A 15,148-nucleotide genomic window follows, 5' to 3' on the forward strand; every position below is an offset into this window, starting at 1 on the left:
GAATGTATTCTAAACACAACTAGATAGATTTGATAGTGTCCTTATTAGTCTTAAACAGTGTTGGTGTGCATGTGTGTGTCATACATACAGTAAGCTTTCATTTTTGTATGTGCACAGTATCTGTATTTACATTGTTGTATTTATTTTATTTACTGTGTGCTCTTTCAGTCCATTTCCCACAAAGTTGGGGTGTTTGTATGTGTTCCTGCCTCTGCATGTGCGGGAAGGACAATGCAAAACTCCTCAATCGTCTTGTATTTTCTTCCCTGCAAGTCTACACTTGTTGTGATAGGCAGTGCCGAGGGCCCTCATGCGGGTCATCCTGACGTTAGTGAACTTGGACGGACGCGCGAAACAGGAATCCACCCCTTCTCCTTCATTCCTTCCATCCTCCACCTGATATAAATCTGGGATGTCTGGAGAAGCCTCTTCGCCCATCTTTTTCAGATTCGTTCTACCTCATCGTTCTCCGATTGCGACATCAGTGAAAAGGATGTTTTTTTTAAACGATGTTGTTTAGTCGTCACGGTTCATTTCCTGTGATGATGATAATTTGTAAGTCGCTCTGGATAAGAGCGTCTGCTAAATGACTTAAATGTAAATGTAAATGTATAATGGCATCATTGCACCCTTCAGCTGTGAGGGGAGCACACCTGGGTTCAAATAGTTTTGCTTTCTTTCAAATCAACATTTGCTTAAACCAGTCTGGAGTGTCAGGTGGGCAGAGTTTGCACTTTTGAAATGATTCAATTGGTTCTATTGAGCCAGGGAAGCTAGACAAATCGCACAAAATCTTTGAAAGGAAAACAAATACGATTTGAACCCGGGTCTGGAGGGGCGCTTGTTTTTATGCCCAGTGTCTACTTAAGTGATAATGCCCAATAAGCCGGTTTTTGGAGGACATATTGGCAAGGGGCCTCCAAACACTGGCTTCAAGGTAATTATCACTTTTATACAACGGGTTACCATCATATTCAAATAATGATTTACATATTTTCATTAAAAAAAATGATTTTGATAAATGTATTCATACTATTTAATTCTTCCACAAGATATAGTCCCTACACAAATTTAGGGTTGCTCCCCAAGCCGGCTGGTCGTTTGTTCTATCGTTTCAGTTTCCAGAGATGTAACCCAGCGCTCTTATCCCTTGTTTGCTAGCTAGCCAACTACGGCTAAACTTAAAATAATGTCAAAAGGTGCAGCAAGAATAACAGCAAAATAGCTGCATTTGCATTTAAGCCATTTTCTAGTGACATCTATTTGGATACATCCATAACAATGAGCTAATGATGCACAATTTCGACAGGCATAGAAAATGTGCTCTCTCGTCAGGACACTGTTGTTCAGAGCCAACAACACAGCTAACACAATCACTTCAAACTGAAGCTGGAAAGTTTATTTGTCATGTACACACACACAGGTGTAGTAGACCTTACAGGGAAATGCTTTCTGACAGGCTCAAACCAATAGTGCAAAACATTTATTAGGTGAACAATAGGTAAGTAAAGAAATAAAAACAACAGTAAAAACATAGTGAAAAATAACAGAGAGTAGCAGTAGCGTAAAAGAGGGGTTGGCGGGTGGCGGGACACAATGCAGATAGCCCGGTTAGCCAATGTGCGGGAGCACTGGTTGGTTGGGCCAATTGAGGTAGTACACACATGAATGTATAGTTAGTGACTGTGCATATATGATAAACAGAGAGTAGCAGCAGCGTAAAAGAGGGGGGGGGCACACAATGCAAATAGTCCGGGTAGGCATTTGATTACCTGTTCAGGAGTCTTATGGTTTGGGGGTGAAAACTGTTGAGAAGCCTTTTTGTCCTAGACTTGGCACTCCGGTACCGCTTCCCATGCGGTAGTAGAGAGAACAGTCTATGACTGACTATATTAGTCATATTGGTCATGGCTCCCGAGTGGAGCACAACGGGATTGCGTTGCAGTTCTCCAGCTGTTATCCACTGAAATAGCGGTGGGTGCGCAAGGTTCAAGGCACTTGGGCAGGGGGCACGGGATGGGCCGCAGAGCTGCGCACAGAAGACGGACCTAGCCCATGGGGAAAGGATTAGGGAAACGTCCCCACCGTTCTTAGTGCCAGTCTGCACGTTCAAACAAACAATGTAACTAATAATGGCATGAAAAATGCCCCTTAGATAGGAATTTGGAGGGCAGATATTATTAAATATTAAACCTCTCACTAAAGGCGTCAGTCAAAAGTTAAATCCTGTTCGGATTTACGAAAAATGACATGAAAAAAGCAGACATTTGTAAATCCCAAACTCTAAAAGTAATTGGAAAAGGGAGTGTGGAAGGACCACCAGAGGGCAGGCTGGGCTCACGGATAGTAGCCTAACCAGGCATGGGAGACAAGGTAACCAGAGGCAATTAAGCACAGCTGATGACATATTCTCCTTCCCCTATAAGAGAGAGTATGGAACCAGCAGAGGGGGGAACTATCTCTGGAAGATGGCCACCAAGACAGAGGAGCTATCCATGAAGAACCACTAAGACGGTGACAATCCCGTGACTTTTGTTGTAGATTAAAGATAATCGTATTGTGTTCCTGTTTCATCTGGAAGAACTGTGTTCAATCAAGAAAACCTACTCCTAACTCGTTTATTCCACCTTCCCGCTTTAGAGTGACGCCCAATTACTTGGTCCGCTCACAGGAGATACAAATTATTTGACATTGTGGTTACAATAAAGAATGTAAACAAGATGCTGAGTTTTTATTTACAGTAGGGATGGACAGCTAGTTTGAAAACAGGTTTTCAAACACTTGTAGCCTGATTAGCAGGACAATAGAGTATTTGGAGGCCAGCTACTGTAGGTTTGAGCATCCCCCTACTTGCAATGTATTCGATGCTTAAGTACCCTAAAGCGTTACATTTGCGAATAGTACGGTCCATGACAAAAATCCAAGTCTACCAGTATTTTTGAAATGTCTCCAGTAGATTTTCCGTTCCTCCTGAAAGCCCTAATCTGCTCACTTAACTGAATAGATATCTTGGTGCTACAGTATGTTACAGCATAATCAAAGTGAGGACAATCGGCAATCTGCGGTATCCTTTTGCCTATTGTAAGCTGAAAGTCACACCTTTCCAGTACTCCTCACCCCGCCCCAAACTCCACCCTTAAACAGCTTGTTTTTGAATGATAACTGTGTTATCAAAAAAAAGACATTGTGACCAAAGAGAACAGATGAAATGGACTGCCCATTCCAGGGTTAAGACCGTAACCACGAGAGGACTTGAAAATGAGCTGGAGCTGAGGATCACCAATAGTATTTGTTCCAGTGCATTTTCCTCTTTTTTTTAAATGATATAGCCTAGAAATGTGTAGGCATACTGTGTATAAAATCCATAATTAAATAAAGGTTGAATCACATTTTTTTTAAACAACTAATTATTGTGTACTAAAAACGTGAATGTGTTTATGCAGAGCATACAACCATGCCGACAACCACCCTTGGAGATCAGTGGACAAAGGGCTGGACAACGGGGCGCACCGGAAAAAAAACGCATGGTTGCCAAGAAAGCGTTCAGCTTTACTAGATTCTTAAAATGTGTGTTGGAGTCACTTTTAATTCTTAGTTGATCTACCCTTTCTATCATAGGCCACTGTAATCGATGGGGGCTCAGTGCGGCACCATTCTGCTCATCTGATGAAGGTGCACATGAATCAGATTCAAACTTTGAAGACTGAGGATCGAGTCATTGAAGGCAGACCAGCAGAAAGAGAAACATTATCTGAGGGCAGAGATACGGGCAACAGCCTATGCATTGGTCCAGAGTCAGGCGGCATTGGTGGAGAGTCAGGCGGCATTGGTGGAGAGTCAGGCGGCATTGGTGGAGAGTCAGGCGGCATTGGTGGAGAGTCAGGCGGCATTGGTGGAGAGTCAGGCGGCATTGGTGGAGAGTCAGGCGGCATTGGTGGAGAGTCAGGCGGCATTGGTGGAGAGTCAGGCGGCATTGGTGGAGAGTCAGGCGGCATTGGTGGAGAGTCAGGCGGCATTGGTGGAGAGTCAGGCGGAGAACGACACGTTGAAGAGGGTGAGGAACGAGATGAGAGTCACAATCCATGCCAGGCACACCTGTGAGCTCTGGAACTCCACCTCTGACATTCAGAGTCAACATACGTGGGCGGGTTCGTCAGGTCGTCGGTTCACCCTGACATTTCCATTCCTCTTCTGACAACAGAACATGACCAACTGCTCACCAGGCACAGCATGGGCCGTTCGGACCGTTATGCTGTTCTGCTATTCCAAGGATGTGTAACCGAAGAGAGATACCATGAGTGGGCACAGAATATCAACTGGGATGGGTCCCGAGGCAAATGTTGCTTACTGGTGAACCTGCGGGTGTTCATCATTAATACTGTGTCTCAGAAGTTCTGTACATGACTGAAGCAACCCGAAAAAAAATTATAGACGGAGTTAATCAGTACTTCAGGTCACTGAGAAAGTCTAGACATGGCTTGCCCTCCCTTATGTAAGGAATTAGGCCCTTTCCCATGTTTACTACAGTATGTACTGTAGGCTATGTTTACTTGTCAGTCTGCACAGTAGTCTCATAAACATGCTTTATTATCCAAATGTAAAAGCAGTAATGTATTTCTGTACAGTACTGTATTTCTTAAATCAGCATTTTATGCTTTTGTTAATAAAATAATGATAAAAATACTCTTTCGAAATGCAGATGTTTATTTAGTTACGGATCCATAACGAATTACTATGGGAATAAATATCTCTGAATTACAGAGATATTGGAACAAACAAAAGAAGGTAGACAAAGTGTTGCTTACAGGAAAATACTCCTTCAAACACATACTTTTACGTTGTACAGCGCCAATATGGCTATTATTAGCAGATCTATATTTTGGCCTTTATAAATATTATTTGGACCTTTATTCAGATTACAATTGTTCACTATTTCGTTTTCAAAAAAACGACAATCTCCCAAACATCGTTATATATAGCCTACCTCCTTTGGACAACTATTTCAGCACCATTTTGCGCTGCTCCGAGACAAGCATGGAGAAACTAAAATGTTCAATTATATTCCATGATATTCTTAAGATATGTGTTGACTGAATATAAGCAAGTGATGTCTGCTAAATAATCAAATTGATGGCACAGTCATATAGCCTCGGCACCTACATAAAGCTGTGTGTGGACGACGTCATGCAACCGCAAAATGTCGGATAAAGCATATACTGTACAGTACTGTATTTCTTCATCAGCATCTTTATGCTTTCGTTAATAAAATAATGATCAAAATACTCGAAATGCAGATGTTTATTTAGTTATGGATCCATAATGAATTACTATGTGAATAAATATCATTGAATTACAGAAATATTGGAACAAAGCTGTCTAAAAAAGGTAAAATTGTTGCTTACTGGAAAATACTCTTTCAAACACACACGGTCACATTGTACAGTACCATTATGGCTATTAGCAGGTAGCTGGACAATAGACTTGCCTAGAAGGAGGGTAGGGGGAGAATTCTGTCGTCAAATGTATTTCTTAGTTAGGTTGGCTGTATCACAACCGGCTGTGATTGGTTGCATTTGACATTTTATCCACCAGAAGAGACAAAATAAATACAACAAAAAGTATTATTATGTATTCCATATGACCGTGATTGGGAGTCCCATAGGGCGACACACAATTGGCCCAGCGTTTCTCTCCCTCTACAACCAGAAATAAATGTTTTGGCCTTTACAAATATTATTTTGGCATTTATTCAGATTACAATCGCTCACTTTTGTAAATTTTTGAAAATGAAAACCTCAAATATCGTTATATATTATCAAGTTGATGGCACAATCATATAGCCCGGCACCTACATAAAGCTGAGTGACTCACTCATTCATGGCTTTGAATCAAAATAAATAAGTATCAACATTCTTTCTGATAGTCTTTAATAAAGAAATGTTTGTTATCCTGACCTGAACTGTCACTCCCTGATCTGTTTCACCTGTCCTTGTGCTGGTCTCAATCCCCCTCCAGGTGTTGCACATTTTCCCCATTATCCCCTGGGTACTTATACCCATGTTCTCTGCTTGTCTGTTGGTCTTGTTTGTCAAGTCAACCAGTGGTTTGTCTCAGCTCCTGCTTTTCCCTAGTCTCTCTTTTCTTGCCCTCCTAGTTTTGACCCTTGACTGTCCTGACTCTGAGCCTGCCTGTCTGACCACTCTGCCTGCCCCTGACCCTGCCTGCCGTCCTGTACCTTTGCCCCTTCTCTGGATTATCGACCCCTGCCTGCCTTGACATGCCCGTTGCCTGCCCCCTGTTTCTGTAATAAACATTGTTACTTCAACAGTCTGCATTTGGGTCTTACCTGAAACGTGATATGGACACCATGTACAGTATTATAATAGCCCTCCCGATTGGCGCAGCAGTCTAAGAAACTGCATCGCATTGCAAAACGTGTTGCTACAGATGCAGGTTTGATACCCATGCCGGCCACCAACGGGAGACCCATATGTAAATATTTTGCGATATACTGTAGGCCTACCGTTGGCGACATGAGTCTCACTAGTGTTGAGTAATGTGCTGTTAGAAGTGGTGTAGGTCTTATTTATTTAAAAAGAGCGTATTTAAGTTAGAACCAGTAGGATTTGAAGCAATAGCCTACCCGCTGTGGCCAACTATTTTAGCACTGTTTTGCGTTGCTCTGAGACAAGCATGGGGACTGGTCTTGATAAATCAATGAGATTTTTATTTTCACTGAATCTCCATTTGGGTATTGGTTAGACTACAATTATACAATTAGGGTGTAGTAATGTTATGCTCTTAGTACTGTAGCCTACTCCTGACCGTCACATTGTACAGAGGGTTTTTTGTTTTTATTGGAATAGAAACACCATAATATTAATCAAATTATTAAGCAACATTGCTTTAGAATCAGTCCCATATACTATGTTCTTACAAAAAAAGGTTTTAAATTCTCTTGTACTGCCACTATTGAAGGCTATCAAATGCTTCTCAAATATGCCCTTTGGTGGTCAAACTAGCACTAACTAGCTTTAATGGTTACAATGGCTGACACTTCAATACCGTGTCAGTTTATAATAACAATTAGGCACCTCAGGGGTTTGTGATATATAGCCAATATACCACAGCTAAGGGGTGTGTCCAGGCACTCTGCAATGCGCCGTTCCCGAGAACAGCCCTTAGCTGTGGTATATTGGCCATATACCACACCCCTTGTGCCTTATTGCTTAATTATATTCCACCCTTACCCCTTTGGCTCGGTCTATTCATCTGTAGGTCTCCCTGTCTGTGTGTCTTTGGTGGAAAAACGTTGACACTTTTTATGACCAGCTGTGTGTTATGCATTACATAGACATAGTGCATTATGAATGAATGCATTACAGCCTTTTGAGCATTCGCAGACTGCCATAAACAGAAACAAGCTGTTATGAACGGTTATAGCAAGCCTAATAATGCATACTCATACTTTGAATGTGAACTCAGCGTAATGTGACTAAGGGGATTGGTTGAGTTTATCAAAGAGCTCACCTGACAGACAGACTCTGGTTACAGGAGACTGTGGGGCGGCCGGTGACCTCCTAAAAACACAGAAGAGAGAGGAGAGAAACACTGGATCAGTGCGGCACTGTACACACGTACACATACATGTGCATGGACAAATGCATACCTGCGAGGAAACACACACACATACTTTGATGTACACACTTATAATTTAATATTTTGCTTGAATAAGACCTAAATAGAATTCTCATGGGATTTATGTATCAGTCCTGTGGTAATGCTAATATCTGTGTGTGTGTGTGTGTGTGTGTGTGTGTGTGTGTGTGTGTGTGTGTGTGTGTGTGTGTGTGTGTGTGTGTGTGTGTGTGTGTGTGTGTGTGTGTGTGTGTGTGTGTGTGTGTGTGTGTGTGTGTGTGTGTGTGTGTGTGTGTGTGTGTCTCAATATTGTCTCAATGTCTGCTGGTCATACAACAGTCAATGAACCACTTCAATTGTCTGTCACTCAAACTCAGCTCTTAAAACTCTATTGTAATGTGTTTGTTATAGTTATTAGCTTGAGGACTTCACTTTTAGGATTTTGTATTTACAATACAATCACTTTGCATTGCATGGAGACAGTGGTTGTTTCTCTCACACACACACACACACACACACACACACACACACACACACACACACACACACACACACACACACACACACACACACACACACACACACACACACACACACACACACACACACACACACACACACACACACACACACACACACACACACACACACACACACACACACACACAGTGGGGCAAAAAAAGTATTTAGTCAGCCACCAATTGTGCAAGTTCTCCCACTTAAAAAGATGAGGCCTGTAATTTTCATCATAGGTACACTTCAACTATGACAGACAAAATGAGAAAAAAAATCCAGAAAATCACATTGTAGGATTCCGGTTCCGGTTGGAGCGAGTGGTCGCATCTGCACTTCGCTCCCGCGGGTAGTATAACTTTTTCATTATATTTCATTATATCACAACGGTTTGATTTGTCTAATCTTAGCAATTTCTTCTCAGCTAGCTACATAGCCGTCTTTGTATCAAAGATAATTGCGTAATTATCGTATTTCGCCGTCCTAACGTAGTCTTCACTAGCCAGCTAGCTAACGTCCACTGATTAGCTGCACTGGAGAAACTATTACACTCAACTGAACGACTTGATTAGTGTAGTGTTAGCTAGCTACATAGCTGTCTTTGCTGTCTTCGTATCATCGTATCCAAGATAATTGTGTTGTTTAGGTTTAGAGTGTGTAGTCTTAGAGTGATTATCTTAATTTACCGAGGTTAGCTAGCCAGCTATTTGTCGTCCTTAACGTAGGTGACTCTGCTAGCTAGCCAACGCTAGCCAACGTCTTCTGTATAGAACTCAACTACCCGGTCGCATTCACAGGTAGTATCACATTTTCACTTCATTTCATTACAGTACAACGGTTTGATTTGTTTGATCGTAGCTAGCTACTTAGCTAGCTACATAGCCGTCTTTGTATCAAAGATAATTGTGTAGTCTAGAGCGATTTTCTAGGTTAGCTAGCCAGCTATTGTCGTTCTTTTAACGCAACGTAACGTAAACAACACTGCTAGCTAGCCAGCTAGCCCCCGAATAGCAACACTGCAGAAACTATTACACTCAACGGAACGACTTGATTAGTGTAGTGTCAACAACGCACCCACTGCCAGCTGGCCTACTTCAGCAGTACTGTATCATTTTAATCATTTTAGTCAATAAGATTCTTGCTACGTAGCTTAACTTTCTGAACATTTGAGACGTGTAGTCCACTTGTCATTCCAATCTCCTTTGCATTAGCGTAGCCTCTTCTGTAGCCTGTCAACTATGTGTCTGTTTATCCCTGTTCTCTCCTCTCTGCACAGACCATACAAACGCTCCTCACCGCGTGGCCGCGGCCACCCTACTCTGGTGGTCCCAGCGCGCACGACCCACGTGGAGTTCCAGGTCTCCGGTAGCCTCTGGAACTGCCAATCTGCGGTCAACAAGGCAGAGTTCATCTCAGCCTATGCCTCCCTCCAGTCCCTCGACTTCTTGGCACTGACGGAAACATGGATCACCACAGACAACACTGCTACTCCTACTGCTCTCTCTTCGTCCGCCCACGTGTTCTCGCACACCCCGAGAACGTCTGGTCAGCGGGGTGGTGGCACCGGGATCCTCATCTCTCCCAAGTGGTCATTCTCTCTTTCTCCCCTTACCCATCTGTCTATCGCCTCCTTTGAATTCCATGCTGTCACAGTTACTAGCCCTTTCAAGCTTAACATCCTTATCATTTATCGCCCTCCAGGTTCCCTCGGAGAGTTCATCAATGAGCTTGATGCCTTGATAAGCTCCTTTCCTGAGGACGGCTCACCTCTCACAGTTCTGGGCGACTTTAACCTCCCCACGTCTACCTTTGACTCTTTCCTCTCTGCCTCCTTCTTTCCACTCCTCTCCTCTTTTGACCTCACCCTCTCACCTTCCCCCCCTACTCACAAGGCAGGCAATACGCTCGACCTCATCTTTACTAGATGCTGTTCTTCCACTAACCTCATTGCAACTCCCCTCCAACTCTGGTCTCCGACCACTGCCTTGTATCCTTTTCCCTCTCGCTCTCATCCAACACCTCCCACACTGCCCCTACTCGGATGGTATCGCGCCGTCCCAACCTTCGCTCTCTCTCCCCCGCTACTCTCTCCTCTTCCATCCTATCATCTCTTCCCTCCGCTCAAACCTTCTCCCACCTATCTCCTGATTCTGCCTCCTCAACCCTCCTCTCCTCCCTCTCTGCATCCCTTGACTCTCTATGTCCCCTATCCTCCAGGCCGGCTCGGTCCTCCCCTCCCGCTCCGTGGCTCGATGACTCATTGCGAGCTCACAGAACAGGGCTCCGGGCAGCCGAGCGGAAATGGAGGAAAACTCGCCTCCCTGCGGACCTGGCATCCTTTCACTCCCTCCTCTCTACATTTTCCTCTGTCTCTGCTGCTAAAGCCACTTTCTACCACGCTAAATTCCAAGCATCTGCCTCTAACCCTAGGAAGCTCTTTGCCACCTTCTCCTCCCTCCTGAATCCTCCGCCCCCTCCCCCCTCCTCCCTCTCTGCAGATGACTTCGTCAACCATTTTGAAAAGAAGGTCGACGACATCCGATCCTCGTTTGCTAAGTCAAACGACACCGCTGGTTCTGCTCACACTGCCCTACCCTGTGCTCTGACCTCTTTCTCCCCTCTCTCTCCAGATGAAATCTCGCGTCTTGTGACGGCCGGCCGCCCAACAACCTGCCCGCTTGACCCTATCCCCTCCTCTCTTCTCCAGACCATTTCCGGAGACCTTCTCCCTTACCTCACCTCGCTCATCAACTCATCCCTGACCGCTGGCTACGTCCCTTCCGTCTTCAAGAGAGCGAGAGTTGCACCCCTTCTGAAAAAACCTACACTCGATCCCTCCGATGTCAACAATTACAGACCAGTATCCCTTCTTTCTTTTCTCTCCAAAACTCTTGAACGTGCCGTCCTTGGCCAGCTCTCCCGCTATCTCTCTCTGAATGACCTTCTTGATCCAAATCAGTCAGGTTTCAAGACTAGTCATTCAACTGAGACTGCTCTCCTCTGTATCACGGAGGCGCTCCGCACTGCTAAAGCTAACTCTCTCTCCTCTGCTCTCATCCTTCTAGATCTATCGGCTGCCTTCGATACTGTGAACCATCAGATCCTCCTCTCCACCCTCTCCGAGTTGGGCATCTCCGGCGCGGCCCACGCTTGGATTGCGTCCTACCTGACAGGTCGCTCCTACCAGGTGGCGTGGCGAGAATCTGTCTCCTCACCACGCGCTCTCACCACTGGTGTCCCCCAGGGCTCTGTTCTTGGCCCTCTCCTATTCTCGCTATACACCAAGTCACTTGGCTCTGTCATAACCTCACATGGTCTCTCTTATCATTGATATGCAGACGACACACAATTAATCTTCTCCTTTCCCCCTTCTGATGACCAGGTGGCGAATCGCATCTCTGCATGTCTGGCAGACATATCAGTGTGGATGACGGATCACCACCTCAAGCTGAACCTCGGCAAGACGGAGCTGCTCTTCCTCCCGGGGAAGGACTGCCCGTTCCATGATCTCGCCATCACGGTTGACAACTCCATTGTGTCCTCCTCCCAGAGCGCCAAGAACCTTGGCGTGATCCTGGACAACACCCTGTCGTTCTCAACCAACATCAAGGCGGTGGCCCGTTCCTGTAGGTTCATGCTCTACAACATCCGCAGAGTACGACCCTGCCTCACACAGGAAGCGGCGCAGGTCCTAATCCAGGCACTTGTCATCTCCCGTCTGGATTACTGCAACTCGCTGTTGGCTGGGCTCCCTGCCTGTGCCATTAAACCCCTTCAACTCATCCAGAACGCCGCAGCCCGTCTGGTGTTCAACCTTCCCAAGTTCTCTCACGTCACCCCGCTCCTCCGTTCTCTCCACTGGCTTCCAGTTGAAGCTCGCATCCGCTACAAGACCATGGTGCTTGCCTACGGAGCTGTGAGGGGAACGGCACCTCAGTACCTCCAGGCTCTGATCAGGCCCTACACCCAAACAAGGGCACTGCGTTCATCCACCTCTGGCCTGCTCGCCTCCCTACCACTGAGGAAGTACAGCTCCCGCTCAGCCCAGTCAAAACTGTTCGCTGCCCTGGCCCCCCAATGGTGGAACAAACTCCCTCACGACGCCAGGACAGCGGAGTCAATCACCACCTTCCGGAGACACCTGAAACCCCACCTCTTTAAGGAATACCTAGGATAGGATAAGTAATCCCTCTCACCCCACCCCCCCTAAGTTTTAGATGCACTATTGTTAAGTGACTGTCCCACTGGATGTCATAAGGTGAATGCACCAATTTGTAAGTCGCTCTGGATAAGAGCGTCTGCTAAATGACTAAATGTAATGTAATGATTTTAATGAATTTATTTGCAAATTATTTGATCAATAACAACAATTTCTCAATACTTTGTTATATACCCTTTGTTGGCAATGACAGAGGTCAAACGTTTTCTGTAAGTCTTCACAAGGTTTTCACACACTGTTGCTGGTATTTTGGCCCATTCCTCCATGCAGATCTCCTCTAGAGCAGTTATGTTTGAGGCTGTTGCTGGGCAACATGGACTCTCAAATCCCTCAAAAGATTTTCTATGGGGTTGAGATCTGGAGACTGGCTAGGCCACTCCAGGACCTTGAAATGCTTCTTACGAAGCCACTCCTTCGTTGCCCGGGTGGTGTGTTTGGGATCATTGTCATGCTGAAAGACCCAGCCACGTTTCATCTTCAATGCCCTTGCTGATGGAAGGAGGTTTTCATTCAAAATCTCACGATACATGGCCCCATTCATTATTTTCTTTACACGGATCAGTCGTCCTGGTCCCTTTGCAGAAAAACAGCCCCAAAGCATGATGTTTCCACCCCCATGCTTCACAGTAGGTATGGTGTCCTTTGGATGCAACTCAGCATTCTTTGTCCTCCAAACACGACGAGTTGAGTTTTTACCAAAAAGTTATATTTTGGTTTCATCTGACCATATGACATTCTTCCAATCTTCTTCTGGATCATCCAAATGCTCTCTAGCAAACTTCAGACAGGCCTGGACATGTACTGGCTTAAGCAGGGGGACACGTCTGGCACTGCAGGATTTGAGTCCCTGGCAGCGTAGTGTGTTACTGATGATAGGCTTTGTTACTTTGGTCCCAGCTCTCTGCAGGTCATTCACTAGGTCCCCCGTGTGGTTCTTGGATTTTTGCTCATCGTTCTTGTGATCATTTTGACCCCACGGGGTGAGATCTTGCGTGGAGCCCCAGATCGAGGGAGATTATCAGTGGTCTTGTATGTCTTCCATTTCCTAATAATTGCTCCCACAGTTCAAACCAAGCTGCTTACCTATTGCAGATTCAGTCTTCCCAGCCTGGTGCAGGTCTACAATTTTGTTTCTGGTGTCCTTTGACTGCTCTTTGGTCTTGGCCATAGTGGAGTTTGGAGTGTGACTATTTGAGGTTGTGGACAGGTGTCTTTTATACTGATAACAAGTTCAAACAGGTGCCATTAATACAGGTAACGAGTGGAGGACAGAGGAGCCTCTTAAAGAAGAAGTTACAGGTCTGTGAGAGCCAGAAATCTTGCTCGTTTGTAGGTGACCAAATACTTATTTTCCACCATAATTTGCAAATAAATTCATTAAAAATCCTACAATGTTTTTTTCTTCTCATTTTGTCTGTCATAGTTGTAGTGTACCTATGATGAAAATTACAGGCCTCATCTTTTTAAGTGGGAGAACTTTCACAATTGGTGGCTGACTAAATATTTTTTTGCCCCACTGTATAAAACTTGTGAGTTAAGAATTTATACATATCAGACTAAAACGGACCACAGCTGCAACGTGACCTAAGATTGTCATGACCCCACAAAAGCAACACAAGGAAGAGGACAAAGGAACCTCTTAACAATCAAGGCTATGGTTGATTCACTGTATCTAAGAAGGGGAATTCAAGAAGAACCAGCCAGTTATTATCTTCAAATCATTGGTGGTCTACACGTTCCTCCGACCCAGGCTGGGAGTGTCGACACGGCTGATTAACCTCCTCAGAACAAGTGCAAGGGAACAGACCACTAAGAGAAAGGACACGGACATCGTGTTGACAATCAGAGACGTACACCCGGTAGCGAAGGAGGTGCCGCCATCGGCTATACCTCCTAACCGGAACTCAGTCCACGAAGAGATACCCAATGGAGACCTTCAAATAATTACACCATTATAATTCTGACCCATAAGAGCGGCAGTTCGAGACAAGGTATTAGGGCTAAACTAAGCATAGTTTACAAATGTATCCAAGTGTGCTTTTCTCTCGTGCACTCTCTCTCTCTCTAAATCCCAATCTTGTGTAACGTGTCATATTGTGTTGGTCCCGTTTCACTGTACTAAGTTCTAATCAATAGCCTTGACTGTGTGTTTGTGAATGTGTATCTTATGTTATAATTTAGCTTGTTAGTAAATAAATAAATCATCTCAATCGGTGTGGTTCGGAATGATTTAGTGAGAACCGGGTTTGTGCAGATTTACGAATTAAGCGACGTTCATGTTAATTAATTGGCGAAGGCTATGAAATCAATATTCTGATATATTTGAGTTAATTTGGGAAATGGTAACTCATTAAACAAACTTTTCCCATGGTGCCCCAGGTTACTGAGTTAATAGTTGCCTGATTAATTTAATCACGTAATTAGAAAAACAGTTCATTATTTGATGAATAGTAGCCGTCACATTAAATGATACAACATTAAGACGAACAGAGCAAAGTACAGAGAGATCCTTCATGAAAACCTGCTCCAGAGCGCTCAGGACCTCATGCTGGGATGAAGATTCATCTTACAACAGGACAACGACCAAAAGCACACAGCCAAGACAATGCAGGTGTGGCTTTGGGACAAGTCTGAATGTCCTTGAGTGGCCCAGCCAGAGCCCGGACTTGAACCCGATTGACCATCCCGGACTTGAACCCGATTGACCATCTCTGGAGAGACCTGAAAATAGCTGTGCAGCGACACTCCCCATCCAACTTGACAGAGCTTGAGAGGATC

The 15,148-nt window shown here is 44.8% G+C and overlaps 1 protein-coding gene across 3 annotated transcripts in view; it reads right to left on the reverse strand.

Moving 5' to 3' along the window:
* Positions 1–15,148, reverse strand: part of LOC124010232 (cAMP-specific 3',5'-cyclic phosphodiesterase 4B-like) — a 132,795-nt gene that overhangs the window by 36,935 nt on the left and 80,712 nt on the right. For all 3 annotated transcript variants that reach the window (XM_046322677.1, XM_046322678.1, XM_046322679.1), the window contains one exon: positions 7,531–7,580. In XM_046322677.1, coding sequence (XP_046178633.1) covers positions 7,531–7,580 — 50 coding nt within the window. The remainder of the gene's footprint in view (positions 1–7,530; positions 7,581–15,148) is intronic.

The sequence above is a fragment of the Oncorhynchus gorbuscha genome, linkage group LG22 (genome assembly GCF_021184085.1).
Source record: "Oncorhynchus gorbuscha isolate QuinsamMale2020 ecotype Even-year linkage group LG22, OgorEven_v1.0, whole genome shotgun sequence".
In the NCBI taxonomy this organism is placed as follows: domain Eukaryota; kingdom Metazoa; phylum Chordata; class Actinopteri; order Salmoniformes; family Salmonidae; genus Oncorhynchus; species Oncorhynchus gorbuscha.